We start from the raw sequence: 16,538 nt of genomic DNA, 5'->3' as shown, positions 1-16,538 counted from the left end.
TGTTTTCATAATGTGTGCCATGATAATTTTCTTTTTTTACTGAGGCATATTGTTTTGCATAATACTTTCCCTCTTCTTTGTTGTGTTGCTGACCTTTGACTTGTTGTTATATTATGGCATACTCGCACTTTGTCAAAACAATGGTCTTTCTGCATGAAATATTATGTGCTATTCTCTGTGTTAAGACCAAAATACTAGTGTAAAGATGTTGTACTTGCAGAAAAGAGCACCTCTAACAAGTGATCACTGTTGATGAGCACCTCCAACAAGTGATCACTATTGAGGAAAATGTTTAAGTCTTTCTTACCAATCACCAGTGCAGTTTCTGTTTTCCTGTGCAACAAAGGCAGTAGAGAAAAGTTCCAAAGAACTCTGCGCATTTTTATAGCAGCTGCTCACATCAGCAAGACTGAGGATTACCCGTGTAAGATTGTGGGCAGTACAGTATAGGAAAAACTGTAGATTTCCCTGTGTCTGTGGTATGTCATGCTGATGGAGACATATTCCTGTGCCACAGCATGCAAGAGATTCATTGTAAACTAAGGGCAGGCTTTCCCTTTCTGTAATTCCAGGGTAAGGAAATGAAAGCGTTGTAAAATACACAGTAGCTTCCAGTAACTAAATTGTACTGGAGCCATATTTAGGGAGAAAAAAACTAAGGGTTGCATTGAACTGCAGCTGAGAGCAGGCTGTTCATTTAGGGGCTTACCTGTCTTGTTCACCAAAATTTTAGTCAGTGGGTTAGCTCTCTTCTAGCCCTCTACTGTTGAATACAATTTAGGTAGAACCTCCTCTCGCATTTATATTATTCCAATATCAATACTTTGCTAAGCAGCCTTATACACTCAGCCTCCAAGAAATTAGGGCACACGTGTTTCCTTTACATGATCCCAAGTGTTCCAGTTGCCATCTACTTTCATTTGTACAGAGATCAAATACAACAATTTTAGTTGAACTGCTTCTGAATAAATATTTGGGTCCAGGACACTTGGTCCTGCCATCTGTTTTGCCTGAATCATTTTATTCAGTAATGCCCATGGTTTGCCTCCATCCCGTATAAAATCTCTTGCCATATTCCTACACACATTTAAAATGTCTCTGAGAATATCTCCTGGAATAACTTGAAAAACGTAGAGAAGCCATGTTAAGACATAAAAATACACTGACTGAACCCTTTGAGAATATCTTCTGGAATAAATTGAAAAATGTAGAGAAGCCGTGTTAAGACATAAAAATGCACGGACTGAACCCTTTGATGCAAGTCCAAGTCAGTTACTTTCCACCAGTAGAAGTCCTCTTGTACTTAAATCACCATATGTTCTAGTACTATTCTTCAAAGAAAAAGTTAATTTACCTGAATTAGGGGGACTGAAAATCAGAGACTAGTGGTCTTGAAACAACTACTGAATTCTGATTTTCAGTTTAACTTATGAGTGTGTCTCCTTGTTCAGTCTGAAGCAAATAATTTAAAAGGTATACTTGCAACATGTGACAAAAGTTTTGAAAAGTATTGAAGAACTTTGTCAAAATGAAAGTGTAATGGATTTATTCTGTGAGATTCTCCTGAAAATTCATTCATCTTTGTTCTCTTCCAACACCCTTTTTTCCTGATTTTTCTACATGGGGTTGGGGTGTTGTCAGTTGTCACTGTGTGTCTCTCTCTCTCTCTCTATTCAGTAGCACTCACTTGCTTTCATTGGCCTTCATGCCTGACTGTTGCAGGTCTTATCTGGTACAGTCCATCCACCTCTTTGCTGGATGCCCTTATTTTCTCCTGCCATCTTCCTGTCAGTCCCAAATCATCTTCACCAGATTGTCTTCTGTTTTTCCTTCACATGTGCCTAAGGCACTGTAATATGTTCTTTGACATTTTCTGCATTTTTGAGCTACATTGTCTTCTGCTGTTTTGTCTTCATTTCTTTGTCTGTCCCACAGTGTGCATACTACCACTGGTCCCAGGCATTTCATTTCCATCACCTTTAACGTCCTCAACTGCTCTGCCTTTATTCCCCAGGTTTCTGTACCGTGTAGTAGTAGTGGTCACACCACTGTTTTGTATTCCTTACTTTTCTGCTTTTTTGTCATTCTTCTGTCATATATTACACCTGATGCTCTGTGCTAGTTGGCTGCAGCCTCTCTAATTCTCTCTTTGACTTCCTCATTCAAAGTTCCCTTCTTCTCCACCACCCCTCCCAGGTGCTTGAAGCTGTTAGCCTGTTCCTCTTTTTTCCCTTCTATCTCAGTTCTTAGATTCTTTTGATTTCCCCCATTACAGCTGTCTTATCTGTAGTCCGTTTCGTCCCATATGCCTTCAGTTTTGCATTCCATTCCCCTTTGCTGAAGTTCTTGCTCAAAGTTTGCCTATAGTACCTCATCATCTGCATACAGCAACTTTATTGATTTGTCCCCTTCTACATGTTTGCTAATGTAGTCCATCACCAGTATGAGTAGCAGTAGGCTAACAAATGAACTGGGAAACTCTGTGAGACTGAACACTGTTCTTACTTGAGTCATTGAGTCCTTGTACATAGCTTGCAGTAATTCTACTAGTGTTGCAATGCCTCTGAATCACTGCAGGACTGCCCATGTCAGATTTCTTGGGACTGTGGCATATGCTTTCTCCAAGTCTAGGAATACCTGGTTGGACACTTCCTTCATAGCTAGCTTCTTCTGTGCTATCTGTGTCTCTGCAAATATTGGGTCAATTGTAATAAAACCAAACCCTTGGAAACACGGCTGGAAAGCAGATAAGAGCTCAAACCTGGGGGAAAATTTCGCAGAGAATACACCAGCATGTTTTAGCAAATAAAAAAACAAAATGTTGCCAACGAATTAGCTAAACACAGTTTGTTTTGCCCAGATTTCTGCAAGTTTGTGTTTTTAGTTGTTGAAAAAGTTGATCAGACAATGTTGATAGTTTAAATAATTATTTGGAACAATAGAAACTAAAATGGCAAATGCTTTGAGCCAATTTGTCCCCAGGACTCAATGAAACAGTTTCTGTTAAGACTTTTACAGTATAAAATTATTTAAGTATACATAGTTTTTTGTTTAAGATTTATAAATGGTTTTGAGTTTAATATAAGTGTACATTTTTTAATTAATTAGAATGTGTTTGAATATTTTTGTATACATTTCATTGGATGAATTTGAAGTCGTCTCCTGTTTTATATTTAAGATGCATTAATTATTCTTAGTTTGTTTCTGAATAAGTTCTCATAGTAAAGCACAAACGCACTTAAATTATTCTTATGGCATATAGTGTGTTTGTAGTTTGAGCTCTCATTTGCGTTCTAGCTGTGTTTCTAAGGGTTTGGTTTTATTTCGTTTGAGTTTGTAGCATTAGGTGGTTCTTTATTTATCAGGTCAATTGTGTTGCATCCTGATCTGAATCCGTACTGCTAGTCTCCCATTTTACTTTCTACTACTTGTTTATCAATCACCTTCTCCAGAAGTTTCATGCAGTGTGAAAGGAGTTTGCTACGTCTGTACTGCCCACAGCTGTAAATGTCCCCTGTGTTCTTAAACACTGGCACTAGTATGCTTATTCTCCATTTGTTTGGGATATGCCTTTCTTTCCAGACTTCTATGAATGCCTTCAGTAGCCATTTATCCCTTGTATCTCCCAAAATCTTTTATCATGTCTGCTGTGAGTTCATCTGAGCCTGCTTCTTTCCCTGACTTAATTTTCCTTAGTGCTGTTCTTATTTCTTCTAGGGTGGCTCCTCTGTTCTCTCATTGTAGATTATGAGAATTATTATCAGAGTTAAAAGAAAAAGTAGCAATTGGTGTAAATGGGAACACAGACTGTGTCGTGTATTAGCATGGGTAACAATTCGGGCAACTACTCCTATCTGGAGATGTACACATTTTTGCAAATAACATAGTTGTCTTTCCTTGTCCTAAGTTTTGAATGAGGATGGGAGTTCTGAAGTCCATCCATCCACAATCCCTTTTTCCCATTTTTGCACATGGAGTCAGGGTGTCACTTCAACACTTAGTAGCCCTGTCGCAATAGATCTTCCATACAACACACACACACTCACACCTATGACCAATTTAGAGTGTAAAGCCTACATACTGCATGTCTTTGTAATGTGAGAGGAAACCCACAAACCGGGGGACCTCTTGTGAATCAATAATGCTATCTGATGAGCCACTATGCCAAAATCTATTATTTTTTTTAGTGTTTTCATTAAAAAATATTCTATAGGTTCAGGTGGATATAATCAACTACATAAGATAGCCTACCAAATTTTAATGTGTGCAAGTAAGTTAAAATGTGTAAATTTACATCCAAATGCATTGTGTATAATAGTTGAGAATAGCTTCATATCATAGTGGACACCCTACCCTTATTCTCGTGGAATGTACATGGCTTTACAGTATAGACAAAAAATATTATATTAAGAAGTATTAGCTGCAAATAGCAATGTTGCAGGAGACTCGTTTGGATCAAAATGGGGCATGTTAGTATGAGAAAGAAGGGGTTTTAGGGTAGACATTCATCAGAATATTGGGTCAAAGGAAAAGGGGAGTAACACTGTTTGCTTTTTTATTTTCTCCAAATCTTTTGGGTTTCTAATACCATGACTGGAGTGGACCCCATTCCTAAGACAAATTATGATTAAAGTTCATGAAATTAGTATTGTTTCAATCTTTGATTTCAACCAGATGTTCTCTTCGCAGCACCCGCAATGTGCCCAGTAATAACTCTTCTGCAGTTCGTACGAAGTTACATGTATTAGTAACCTATATAAATAAAATTGTACATTCTCTTTTATAAGACCCATTGCTCCTACTACTATTGGAACTATCTGGGTATCTTTCTTTCCCATTGCTCTCGTTTCTGCCTGCAAATCCTGATATTTTATGACTTTGTGTTTCTCTCAGTGCAAGACACTGTAGTCACTGGGTGTGCCGACTTCAATGATCAGTCTTACTTTTATCTTCTTTTCTTGGACAACTATATCTGGTTTTCTCGCAACTGTCTTTTGAGCTGTTGGTAATGGCTGATCCCATGTGATGTAGACTTCATCATTTTCTGTGATGCTTTGTGGCTCATGTTTCCAGTGTTTTTCGGCCACTTCAATATCATAATGTTTGCACAATCCCCAGTGCAACACACTTGCCACATTATTATGCCTTTCAATATACAGTCCTTCTGCCTTTAGTATGTCACAACTAGCAGTGAGGTTTGCAACTGTTTCCAATTCTGTTTTACAAAACCTTCATTTGTCTATTTCTCCCACATGTTCAGTGGACTTTGTAAACCACCCTGTACGTAGCCCACTGTCTTAGGCCACCAGTATTAACCTTTCATCTCTTGGTTTGATTTTGCCTCTCCTTAACCATTTCTGTGTTTGATCCTGATCAACGTGAGGTTCTTCCAGGAGTTTTCTATGTTTGAAACTATATTTATGCATTTTCCACATTTCTTACCTTCTCGTCTGGTCCTTCACCTTATATACTTTCTTTTGTTTTTTGGCACATTCAGTTGCTGTCTGATTTTTATCTACGTCTGGTTTGATTTTCATTCCTGCTTGATGCAGGTATGCTTCTGCTGGACTAAGCAGCGAAATTGTCTTAGATTTGTTCTCCTCATGTTTCAAAACTTTCACTACATTTGGGTCTTGTGAGGTCAGCAGAAATGTGTGGAGTCCCACAATTGCAGATCTATACATGTAATCAATTAAGGAAGCCCATACCACTTTCGGAATGGGAATATATAATCTTGGTATGCGCTGATTTTTATAAATAATTTGGTGAATATGAAGCATCCTTCTTGTTTTCCTATCTAGCCGGTCCAACACGTTTTGGGGCCAGTCAGTCACTACAAAACTGTAAGGACAGGAAGAGCAAATTGGTTTATAGTTTGAATTGTGTTCCAAGATGTCAACACTGGTTTTAGGGTTAATTTGTCTTCTAAATTATTCCTTACTAAGTTTTATTTGCATTTGGTCATGTTTTATTGTTGATCCTTCATTAATTCCCAAATATTTATATATTCCCTCTTGCTCAAGTTCTTTTATATCGTGTTCATGTCCCAAACTGAAGTTCTCTATGTGCTATAGTTTTTCTACTTTAAAGGCTGCTTATTGCACATTTATCAAGACCAAATGACATTCTTATGTCATCTTTACTCAGCACAGGCGGAAAAACTTAGAAGGTAACACAGATGAATATAAAGGAAAAGTACAAAATAAGCAATTTATTGATGACCCAGAAAAGTTTTATAAAGAATTGGGAAACAAGGCAAAAGGAATTGAAAGACCACCAAAAAAAGGAGTAGATACAGTTTGGAGAAGTATTTATGAAGATCCTGTGGAACATAAAGATGGTAAATGGATAGAAGAAGTAAAAGAAATAAGAAGTTTAAAGGTGCCTTTGCCTGTATTTCTCTTCGAATAATTTTGGGCTGCCGTCTTTGTATTGATTAATTTGGCTTTCATCTTTACATAAAAATATTGCACCATATCAAGTCTCTCTTCCTTTCCCATGTCCATATTTCTTTGTTATACTTTTTAAAAAAATGTGTTTATATTTTCGCACTTCCTTATATGCTTCTTTTTTTAATCAGATCAAAGTTTATTGGTCTGTATACTGTTTTTCACAAATCTGTTGTATTAATGGGCACACATTTTTATTTGAAGCTTCTGACAGTTTTTCTTGTGGAAGTATTTTTCTTTCCTCTAATTTCTCTCAATCATTTTGTATATCTTGTGTCTGGAAATTCTGGGGTTTTTGGATAATAGTAGCAATAGATAATTTCTTATCCTTAATAGTCCACTGTATCATCTTTAAGGCTCTTCTTTGACTTATCTGTTTTTGTGATTTTTATGTACTGCTACTTCCTACTACAACAGGGAGGCCATCCTCCCCCTGGGCCTGGCCTGCCCAATTGTAGAAATGTTTCCGTATTTTGAAGTGATTTTTTTTCCAGTCCTGGCACTAGTGTGCCTCCCAGGATTGGGCACTTTTTTATCCTGGGTCTTGTGCACCCAGCTATCTTTTTTAATTTTGACCTACTTCTGTCCGTGATATATATGCTATATATCAGTATCGTCTTGATGAAATTTTGGTAAAGGGTATGTTGTAGTGATGAGGAAAAATACATAATGGTAGATTTTTAGTAGTAAGGGTAAGTGGGTGGATTATATTGGCAAGTATTTGTATTCCACCTTAAACTACTATTATGAAAATTAAGAAAATTTTGAGAGAAATCATCTTTCTTCAGGGAATAGTATTTATGGGTGGGGATTGATCCAGATTTGCAATAGTGAGGATGTTTCAGGGGGTTGTAGAAGGAAAGAGGCTAGATTTCTGAAAAAAAATACATAAAAATGTTTTGTATTAAAGATTTGAATTCAGTAATAATAACTCCCACATAATTTAAATGTTATTCCTCAAGGTACAAGAACTGAGACAGACAGGACAGAAATTATATTCCAGAGAAGCATGTGCATTTGAAAGCATTGATGTGTATCCAGTAACATTTTCAGGTCATGCACTAGTGAAAACTAAACAAAGGACAATGAAGAGGGGAATTTAAGGAATGGGTAATAAAGTGATTCAAGAGTTATTGAGGAGGATGGACATTTCTTCAGAACGGATAGCTTGTGAGTGGGAATACAATGAAAATGCAATTTTAAAACATGGTAGGAATAGAAAGAAAGACAATGAAAAAAAGTGATGGGCAGTATTTGAGATGTCGGCAAAAGACAAAGTATTGCAGAGTAAGACGAATCACACATAATATGAAGAGGTACAAAGTGCTAATGGGAAATAATGGAGTGATTCATTAATATGCATAAGTTTAGAAAAGCTGCTGTTAAGCATGTATTTTTGATAATTCCAGACCACAAAAATGTTTAGCTCAGCAACTTAGGAAACCAAACATAGAAATGTTGTTGCCAAACGTAGGAAGCCTATAACAAGAAAAATAACCAGAGACCTCATAGGTTCATGAGCAAGTACCAGGATAGCTGCCTTTGTGGAACATTTTAAGTTTAGCCAGTTTCCCTTTCAAAAGAGAAAATCAAACCCTGTACCTTGTCTGTCAGGTAAGCACCTTGACCATTATGCCAACTCCTTTCCAAAAGAGGCATTAGAGATATTTTGGACATTATATAGAAAATTGTATAAAGTAGAGGGATGTGCAAACTAAGAAAAGGCATACACGGAAATATTTATGGAAGGCTTAATTATGCCAAGGCTAGAGGCAGATGATTCATAATAATTGTAGCTAAGATAGGAAGAGATAAGATAAGCATATCGATGTACAGTCAAACAGGGAAGTCACCAGGAACAGATGACATTCCTGTGTAAGTTGGGAGGGAAGAAAGTGATAAAGATCTGTTAAGTTTTTATTTAGCAATAGTTTAAAAGAAGGTGGTGGCAGTACCAACATCTTTGAAGAAAGCTGTGGTGACTGTGTTACCCAAAGAGGCTAAAGACCCTTCAGATCCTGCTTCATATAGACTCATTTCATTTTTTAAAGTATGATTATAAATTGTTTGGCAGTACTAGCTATGAGAATGGCAAATATGTTGCTAAAGTTGGTAGATATGGATCAGTGTGGTTTTGTGGAGGCAAACATTTGACGTCATTAATGGAGCATTGGTAATCCAGAGGGAAGCAGAGTGTAAGAAAACTCCACTATTGTTGGTGAGCCTTAAAGCAGAATAAGTATTTAGTAGAGTCAGCTGTGATTTTGAGTAGAGCAGTGACAGCGTATGCATACCCTGGTAGAATATTAGAGTTAATTAGGATATATAAAGTGTCAGAGGCAAGAACTGGTGTGGAAGGGTTCCTCTCCCACAAGCTGTTTTGAATAGATCAAGGGAGGGGTGTCCTCTTTCTAATTTGTTTGCTTTATATTTAGAGCCACTAACAAAGAAAATAAGAGAATCACAAATTGAGATATGTGACCTGTATGCTAATTAAGAAATCTTAGCTTTATTCACAGATTATGTGCAGAGGAAAGTATAAAATTATATAAACATAAGAGATGGTAGCCCTTATCAAGGCTGTCAACTCCCAGAATCATCTCTCTTCCCCAGGACTTCTTCACATAGTTACAAACAATACCACAGTAACTAGAAAGTACATCTGGGAAGGGGGGAGGGTCTTCCAAGATGTAACTCGTCTGTGGTAAATTTCTCAACTGTATCTTTTTGCCTCCTCTCTAAGCAATCTAGTGGCAAAATTCTGTTTCAGGACTTTATGCAAAAAGGCCTCGAAGACAGATGCCCTTTCTTTTCCTTGGACTGGAATATTTATGTATGCTTTTCTACCCTTTCCACTGATATCCAGGGTACTTTTCTACATTACTTGGAGTGGGCTCAGTATCTGGGTTGTCTGTGAACATTCAAGGTATGAAGTATCCTTTCTCCCTCAGTTTTAGGCTCTGTAAAGAAAAATAGAGAAGTAGATAATTTGACTTAAAAGAAACTTGGATATCACCTTATGCATCAAAGAAGTATTAGTTCTCAAAGAAATCATGTCTCTGGAAAATGAGATAAGACTGACCCACCATAATAGCTTGCATCTCTGATACTGTTCTTGCAGAGGTCAGAGCAGTCAGCAAAACTGTTTTCCATCTTAAGAACCTCAAGTCACTGGATGAGATTTTTCAAATGGAGCAAGTGGTAGCTTCTCTAACACAAAATTAATATCCCAAGGAGGAGCCACTGGTTATCTAGGAGGTTTCTTAAGTAGTACTCCTTTCAAAAGCATTTTCATATGTGAATGCATTGAAAGAGGGCAATCCATGGGCAGACATGATGAAATGGCCAACAAATGAACCTTGACAGAGGAGCAAGACTGGGTCATAGGATAGTAACTCATATACTGTAAAACTAGGGAAACACTACCACTTTTTCTTTCCTGAATCATTTTGTGATAGTGCCCAGATTCTGAATGCTTTCACTTCACAATCTGTTACCCCTTCTTCCTTATTTGAGGAAGGCTTCAATTATCTGGGCCTCAGACTGCTTTCCTTGGGCAGTCCTAATAGCCCATGATGTAGACGTGGCTTTCCCCTGCTTGGGGGATAGGAAAGAAGCAAAGACAATGTGGACAGGCACCACCTACATACCTGGTACATGAAGATGGCTGAGGTAACATGTCAGCCCAGCCGCTGGGTGGAAGAGCACTTAGCTTTGAAAGTCAGGCCAGATTTCAGACTTGGCTGGTGGCAGAGGTCCTCATAAATTATGACTACAGCAGTGACTGCATTTGAACATCTGCAGTCATGGTAAGCTGATAACACAGCTGCTCTGTACATAAGTATGATTAAATGTAATGGTTATCAAATATGCAATCCATGTTTGTATGGCTGTTTTAACCAAAGTAAACTGGAACAATACTAAAGGATCTTAGGGACTTCATTGGTAAGAATGCTTAAAAGTTTGTATAAGCAAACAGTTTCTTATGTATTCTCCATGCATACTGTCATTGACCAATTCCTGAGGTATACGTAACTTTATTACAGTTTGAGATTATTTGGCGGAGAAGATGTGGGAAGCTTCCTGGCACTGTTTGTCCTGTAGGTTTACCATGGAAAGACTTGTCATGTGGGGTGTTTTGTTTTAGTCGAGGGTTTTTTGCATAAGGAAAACTTCACTTTTACTGGTACTATACTTTTGACATTCAAAAGTTGTTTTGTTACTTTATACATTTCTGCATGATCTAATGATGCAATTTAATTGTAGGTTAATGGGCAGTGTGCAGGACACACAGCCATGCAGGCGGCTAGTCAAAATGGGCACGTGGACATTCTGAAGTTACTCCTGAAACACAGCAATGTTGATGTGGAAGCTGAGGTAATATGCTTTTTTTCTGTAGTTAAATCTTTTTTTCAAAATATCTCCATATGTTCATATGTATGACAGATAACTAGTTTCTCTTGTCTTTTTCTGTTGGCTACATTTAGTGAGTTTCTCTTGTCATTTTCTGTTGGCTGCATTAATAAATGTTGTGATTTTTTTTTTGCACTGCATAGCTGAATGTCATTGAAATTCTTCTTGTTTCCAAATGCAGAAGCTTACTAGTGTCCAGCATTCATTCGGAGCAGGCTTGTACATTGAGAAAGTTGTACAACTTTAGGTATTGCTATCTGTATAACCATTTGTCACTGGCATAGAATTTTACAGTTGTATGGCTTATGAATGTGGTAGTCCTGCTTTATATCACAGTCCTTTCATATTTGAAATTCTGTTGTATTATTTTATATAGGCTCTATATTTTATGAATGAAGTATGTGTGTCAGTTCACTTAGTTAATTTATTAAGCTGGATAAGGGTACTGATGCTCTTTTCAGCTGCCTGCTTCAAGGTTAGCGCATCTGTGGTCTAGTTCAGTTCCACTCAGTTATACAGTAAGCGCATGTAATGTCCCCAGTCTAAAAGATTTTTATTTCTCATATCTTAATACATAAAACACTGTTTATTTGCTGACCCGCAGTGGAATTATCAGCAAAATTAGATAATCTAACCTTAGTCATTCGTGGCATCTTTTGTTCAGAAACTGTTGGCATCTGTAATTACAAAAGCACTGCAGAAGAACATTAAAATCTTCACTGACTCATTTTTGATGTTAAACTGACTTCTGTTATTAAACACTGTGACATGCTTAATGGTCATCCATGTTGTCTATATGAGTTGCTATCAAATAGCTTGTATGCACGGGCAGTTCTTGAACTGACTTCCTGAACTAAGATGATGTGTGACAGTGAAACTTAGAATTTTTTTTCTTAATTTCTCTTTTAATATATTGTTTTTGTTGTAAGAAGCCAATTTAATTTGTTTTATATGAGAAGTTGGTCTTCCCATATGTAAAGTGAAATTCTCAAACCATTGTAAGGCTTGTTTGGCATCCATTTATGCAGTGCTGTAAACGACGCCCTTTGACCTTGCCCTGCAGCCTTCTGTGCGTTTTAACAACCATAATTCCTCCACCCTTATCCTGATTGTCATTCACTGTTCAATGTCTGGATGCCCTGTTTCAGGTGATGCAGAAGAGAGTCATGGATCATTACCTCCCAAGACTAAAGAAGTGCGTAGTTTGATTGTCATAAGTCCAAGCAGACTTTTCATCAGCTTTTTTTTTCTTTAACTGTTATTGCCAACCATTAAGCAGTTCAACTTATCTTTACCAACATTTTAAAAGAAAGACCTTCATTTCTACCCACACCTTTTCTTGAAATGTGACCACGAGAAAAGCAGTGGAAGGGATACTTCTAAAAGAAATGTTGAACGGTCACTAGCATAAAGAGAAAAAAAGCCAAATATGTGTGCCTTAAACTTAGAACCAAAAGCAACCACAAAGAAAAGATCACCAGCCTAAGAAATCCAAGCCCACTTCTTGCAAAGTATCACCCTGAAACCACATTCTTATCTCCTCTTTGAAATTTACTTGTTCCTCTTGGACTTGGTCTTTTTTCTGGTTGCTTCCTCTTCTTGCTTCACCTAGCTTTGCATCTCCAGTTACTGGGCCTACAAGAAATCAGGCAGACAAGCTCTTTCTTACCCTCTGTTCTTGGGAGCCATGGAGTCTTGACAGTAGTTCCTTGGAGTTGCTCCCAAGATCGCTTTCTCTATCCTTGGTCACTGGACAAAGTAAGGTCTTCCCCAAAGGTAGATGCTCCTTTTAGATGTTCTTTTTGTTGCAGTCATTGCATTTGGGTAATCTGCTGGCAGGTTTCCCTCAGCCTGATTAACAAAGTCTTGGGTCCTGCATCAGTTGTTGTCCCTTCTTCCATGACGTCAGGTCGTCAGGGGTATAAAACATGCAGCCGACGCCATTACACCAGTCTTTCTTGCCGTGCGGTGCCCGAAGTAGAAGCAGTTCACAAGTGCCGGTCGGCCGACCTCTGAAATTTTCGTTTTCGAGTTTCAGTACCGAAGTCTTCAACTAAAAGCCAAGTACCCCATTGGGGAAACTTTTTCTTGCTTCTTCCCGATGTCAGTAAAAGTTAATAATTACATTACTTGTGGGAAGCAAATACCTCATAAGGATTTTCATTTGTACTGTATTCCTTGCCTAGGCCCTGATCATAACGTACCTTGCTGTCGGTTTTGTGCTAGGTTTAATCAACGCTGTGGGAGTCTGTATGAGATGGTAAAGACTGAGCTTTAAGCCATTATTCTTAGGACATGTAACTCAGGCCATTGATTTTCTTAGTGACAAAACATTGGGGGCTTTCAGGGTTGGATTTTGTGTCTTTAAGGGGACATGCCAAAGGGAACATTGTTCTTTTATGGGTCTAATAAATACAAAGGAGTGATAACATCCCTGCATCTGGAAGATGCAACTTGTGTAACATCCATGAACCTAGAAGATACAGCTTGATAATTAGCCCTGCCTTTTTCATCATACTATCATCATTTGCTGTTTGCTTGAGGAAATATCCTCTAACGTCTACCTGGGGTATAAAAATATCTCTGTAAACAATTCTTTATAAAAATCCTATACCTTATGGACTTTGTTGCATACTCAGGAGCCTTCCCGATTTTTTCCCATTGTTCATTTGTAAATTACATTTCCCTTCTCTTTTCCCAAGCTTTTCAAACCTTCTCTAATTGATTTGTGTGTAGCTGTCATGTAATATTTTATATGTATTACTAATTATCTCTTTTTAACAGCAACATATGCTCTTCTAAAAACTGTACCTGAAGTCTTTCACTTTGCAGTCTCCTCTCTCTTTCTGTTTGCCTATACTGTTGTCAATCACTGTTGGGGAAGACTGTCTCTAATTTGAAGTCAAAACACATCTGCTCAACCTCATCCCAATCTCTAACCTTTCCCTTCAGTTATTTGCTCCTAAACTTTGTTAATATTACTTTTGTCCTCCAGTAAATTCCAGTCCTTTCTTGCATGTTTTTTGTACTTCTACTTGCAGTCATCCATTTTGGGAAAATCTCCTTTCTCCAGTCTGTCTTGGCTTAGTTCTTAGAATACTTTCTGCTACTTTATTGGTATAATATTTGGTATGATGATTGTTCACATTAAGGACTTGGATCCCACATCTTACTCGCTCTTTATTTCTCAAACTCTCCTCATTTCATTATCATCCCTTTCCACTTCAGTTTATAACCTTGCACTTGAGGTATGCATATGAGCCTTAACTGCGTTATGTCTAAAGTATCCCTTCAATCAGGTAATTGTAAACCAAGCTATTCTATGGAGACAATCAACTTTTCTTACTCAACTCTTATCTCCTTTATAAATTCCTTCAACTCTGTTTAATTATGTACAGCTTCGCCTCTGGTTGATAAAAGTACACGTGGGCCTTGTATGTAAGATTAAAGTCACTAAACTTTTTCACGGCTTTATTATTATTGTGGTGTCTGCAGTCACGAGCTTCCTGCTTCGAAATTTTGGCATTATGTTTTTATTAGTCTCTTTCCACATATCCTCAGCTGCCATTGCAGAATCCCTTTTAATCTCTACGCCTAAATACTTCATCTTACGTCCACTAAGTATGGGTATTGCTGAACGAATTAATATGTGGGTATATATTTTGCCACTATGGCTTTTGTCTTCATTTATTTTGTATTCTAAAAATGCTTGACATAATCTCAGAATGCTTCACAACACTAAAATGCCTTTTTTTTTTCTGGATATATTAAGAGCAAAATAATATCACCTGTAAATAAAGCGAACATTTCTTGATTACAGTGCCAGTTATGCCATTGAAGTTGCAAGTCTCTTATATTCTTTGCTAATGGCAGTAAGTATAAAGCAAAAAGCAGAGGAAAGAGTTTGTAAGGGGGGAGCCTTCCCACCTTAATTTAATACCTCTGATCTTTTATATATTGTCCTTATTAGATCTTTTATTGTATCAGGGAATGCAAATGTAACCATTGCCCCTACTCATGAAGTCTAACAAATGCTTTCTCTGCATCAAGACCCACCAGCAGCAGTGGCATTTTCTTACATCCTCTGTCTCAATGTGTTGTCATTGTTCAACTAATGCTATCAAATGCCCCCTCAAAAAAAAAAAAAAAAAGTACTAGTCCATATCTGTCAACTTTTAGACATGAACTCTTTGTAAATTTGAAATAGGTTTATATGATCTGGGCTCTGAAGGTCTTTACCCACTTTGGGCAATATAATCACCACAGCTTTTTCACGAAGTGGTAATATCCTTTATTTTTAAAATATTGTTAAACAAAGCCTTCCAGATTTTTGTCACTTCTCTCCTAACCTCTAAACTTCCACAGGAATACCACCTGATCCTGGAGACTTTCCTGTTAATTGATTATGCATCTCTTTTTTTATCTCATCTTTTCCTGCCTTCTCTATTAATTGTTGAATCTCATCCTTCTGTAAATTGACAGTTACATATTCCATAAATATTTTCCTTTGCGTCTTCTCTTGATTTCTGCATTCCTCTGCTTTATACAGATTTCCACAGAATTTCCAGAATATCTCATAACTGCATAGGATCTCTGGTTGTTTTTTGATTTATAGGCTCCATTCATTTTGGCTGTAACCCTTTCTGCTTTCTGTTGCTTAGATCGTGTTAAAAGCTTATGTGCTGTGGAATTGTCAAAAAGAACTTAATAGCAACCTTTCTAAACTCATGGATACTGTCCAAATATTCCCATATTTTATCTTTAACACTCTGCTCCTCTCCTTTTGTTCTGTAGGTTTTCCCTCATTTTATGTAATGATTTAACCTTTGTCAACCCTTCTAAATTGCTATATTTCTTTTCCATGTCTTTCTCTTTTATTCTTTTCTATGTCTTTCTCTTTTATTTCTACCATGTTTTTAAACTCCAATTTTATTTTGTCCCACTCGGTACTTATCCCTTCTGGAGGAATTGTTGCTGATTTAATGACTCTCAAATCATTTTCACTACCCGTTCCCTAAATTCCCTGTCTTTTAAAAAGATAACTAGCAAAGCATCAGTGTCTCATTTTTATATCATTACCATGTATCATCATCTAATTTTGTATTGATGCATGATGTGACATTATTGGCTGGGTCTTAAAACTTTCAATTAAGTACACCTAGTCCTATGAAATAGAATTTATGTCCAGTCTAACTCTGTTTTTATATCTTGATGGGTAATATATGCATTCTGTCTGACTTCCTGATACAGAATTCACTTCTTCCATACCAAATATTCTCATGTACTTCAAAAATCTACCCTCTCATGTAATTCCTTTCTAGGTCTACCTGATACATAATCTATTATTGCAAATCAGGTTCCAGTCCCCATCCTTAAATAATAATCTCTGCTGAAGGCTTAATAGCAGTGTCAGTGGCGCAGTGGGTAGCACACTTGCCTTTGGTGCATACAGCTGTGTGCTCTGTTCCCACAGCTGGTGGATCAGTTGCTGATACTGTAATGTAGCATAGAGGAGTGTTGTACTCCCAAGTGTGCCATCCTTCAAATGAGATGTTAGATGGAGGTCCCATCTGCTTGAGTTGTAGTAACTTAGGTGAATGTAAAAGATCCCGTGGTACCTGTCAGAGTAGGGAAAGTTCCGCAGTGCACTGGCCAGATTTCCCATAGTAGTATAAG

The 16,538-nt window shown here is 37.4% G+C and overlaps 1 protein-coding gene across 1 annotated transcript in view; it reads left to right on the top strand.

Moving 5' to 3' along the window:
* The window catches only part of MIB1 (MIB E3 ubiquitin protein ligase 1), a 1,882,202-nt gene that overhangs the window by 735,907 nt on the left and 1,129,757 nt on the right, over positions 1–16,538 (top strand). The window contains exon 14 of the mRNA XM_044065767.1: positions 10,716–10,826. Coding sequence (XP_043921702.1) covers positions 10,716–10,826 — 111 coding nt within the window. The remainder of the gene's footprint in view (positions 1–10,715; positions 10,827–16,538) is intronic.

This window comes from Protopterus annectens, chromosome 3.part0 (genome assembly GCF_019279795.1).
Source record: "Protopterus annectens isolate FY-2018-M chromosome 3.part0, PAN1.0, whole genome shotgun sequence".
In the NCBI taxonomy this organism is placed as follows: Eukaryota; Metazoa; Chordata; order Ceratodontiformes; family Protopteridae; genus Protopterus; species Protopterus annectens.
Note: the sequence above shows the minus strand (reverse complement) of the source record. Positions and strands in the feature narration are given on the sequence as shown.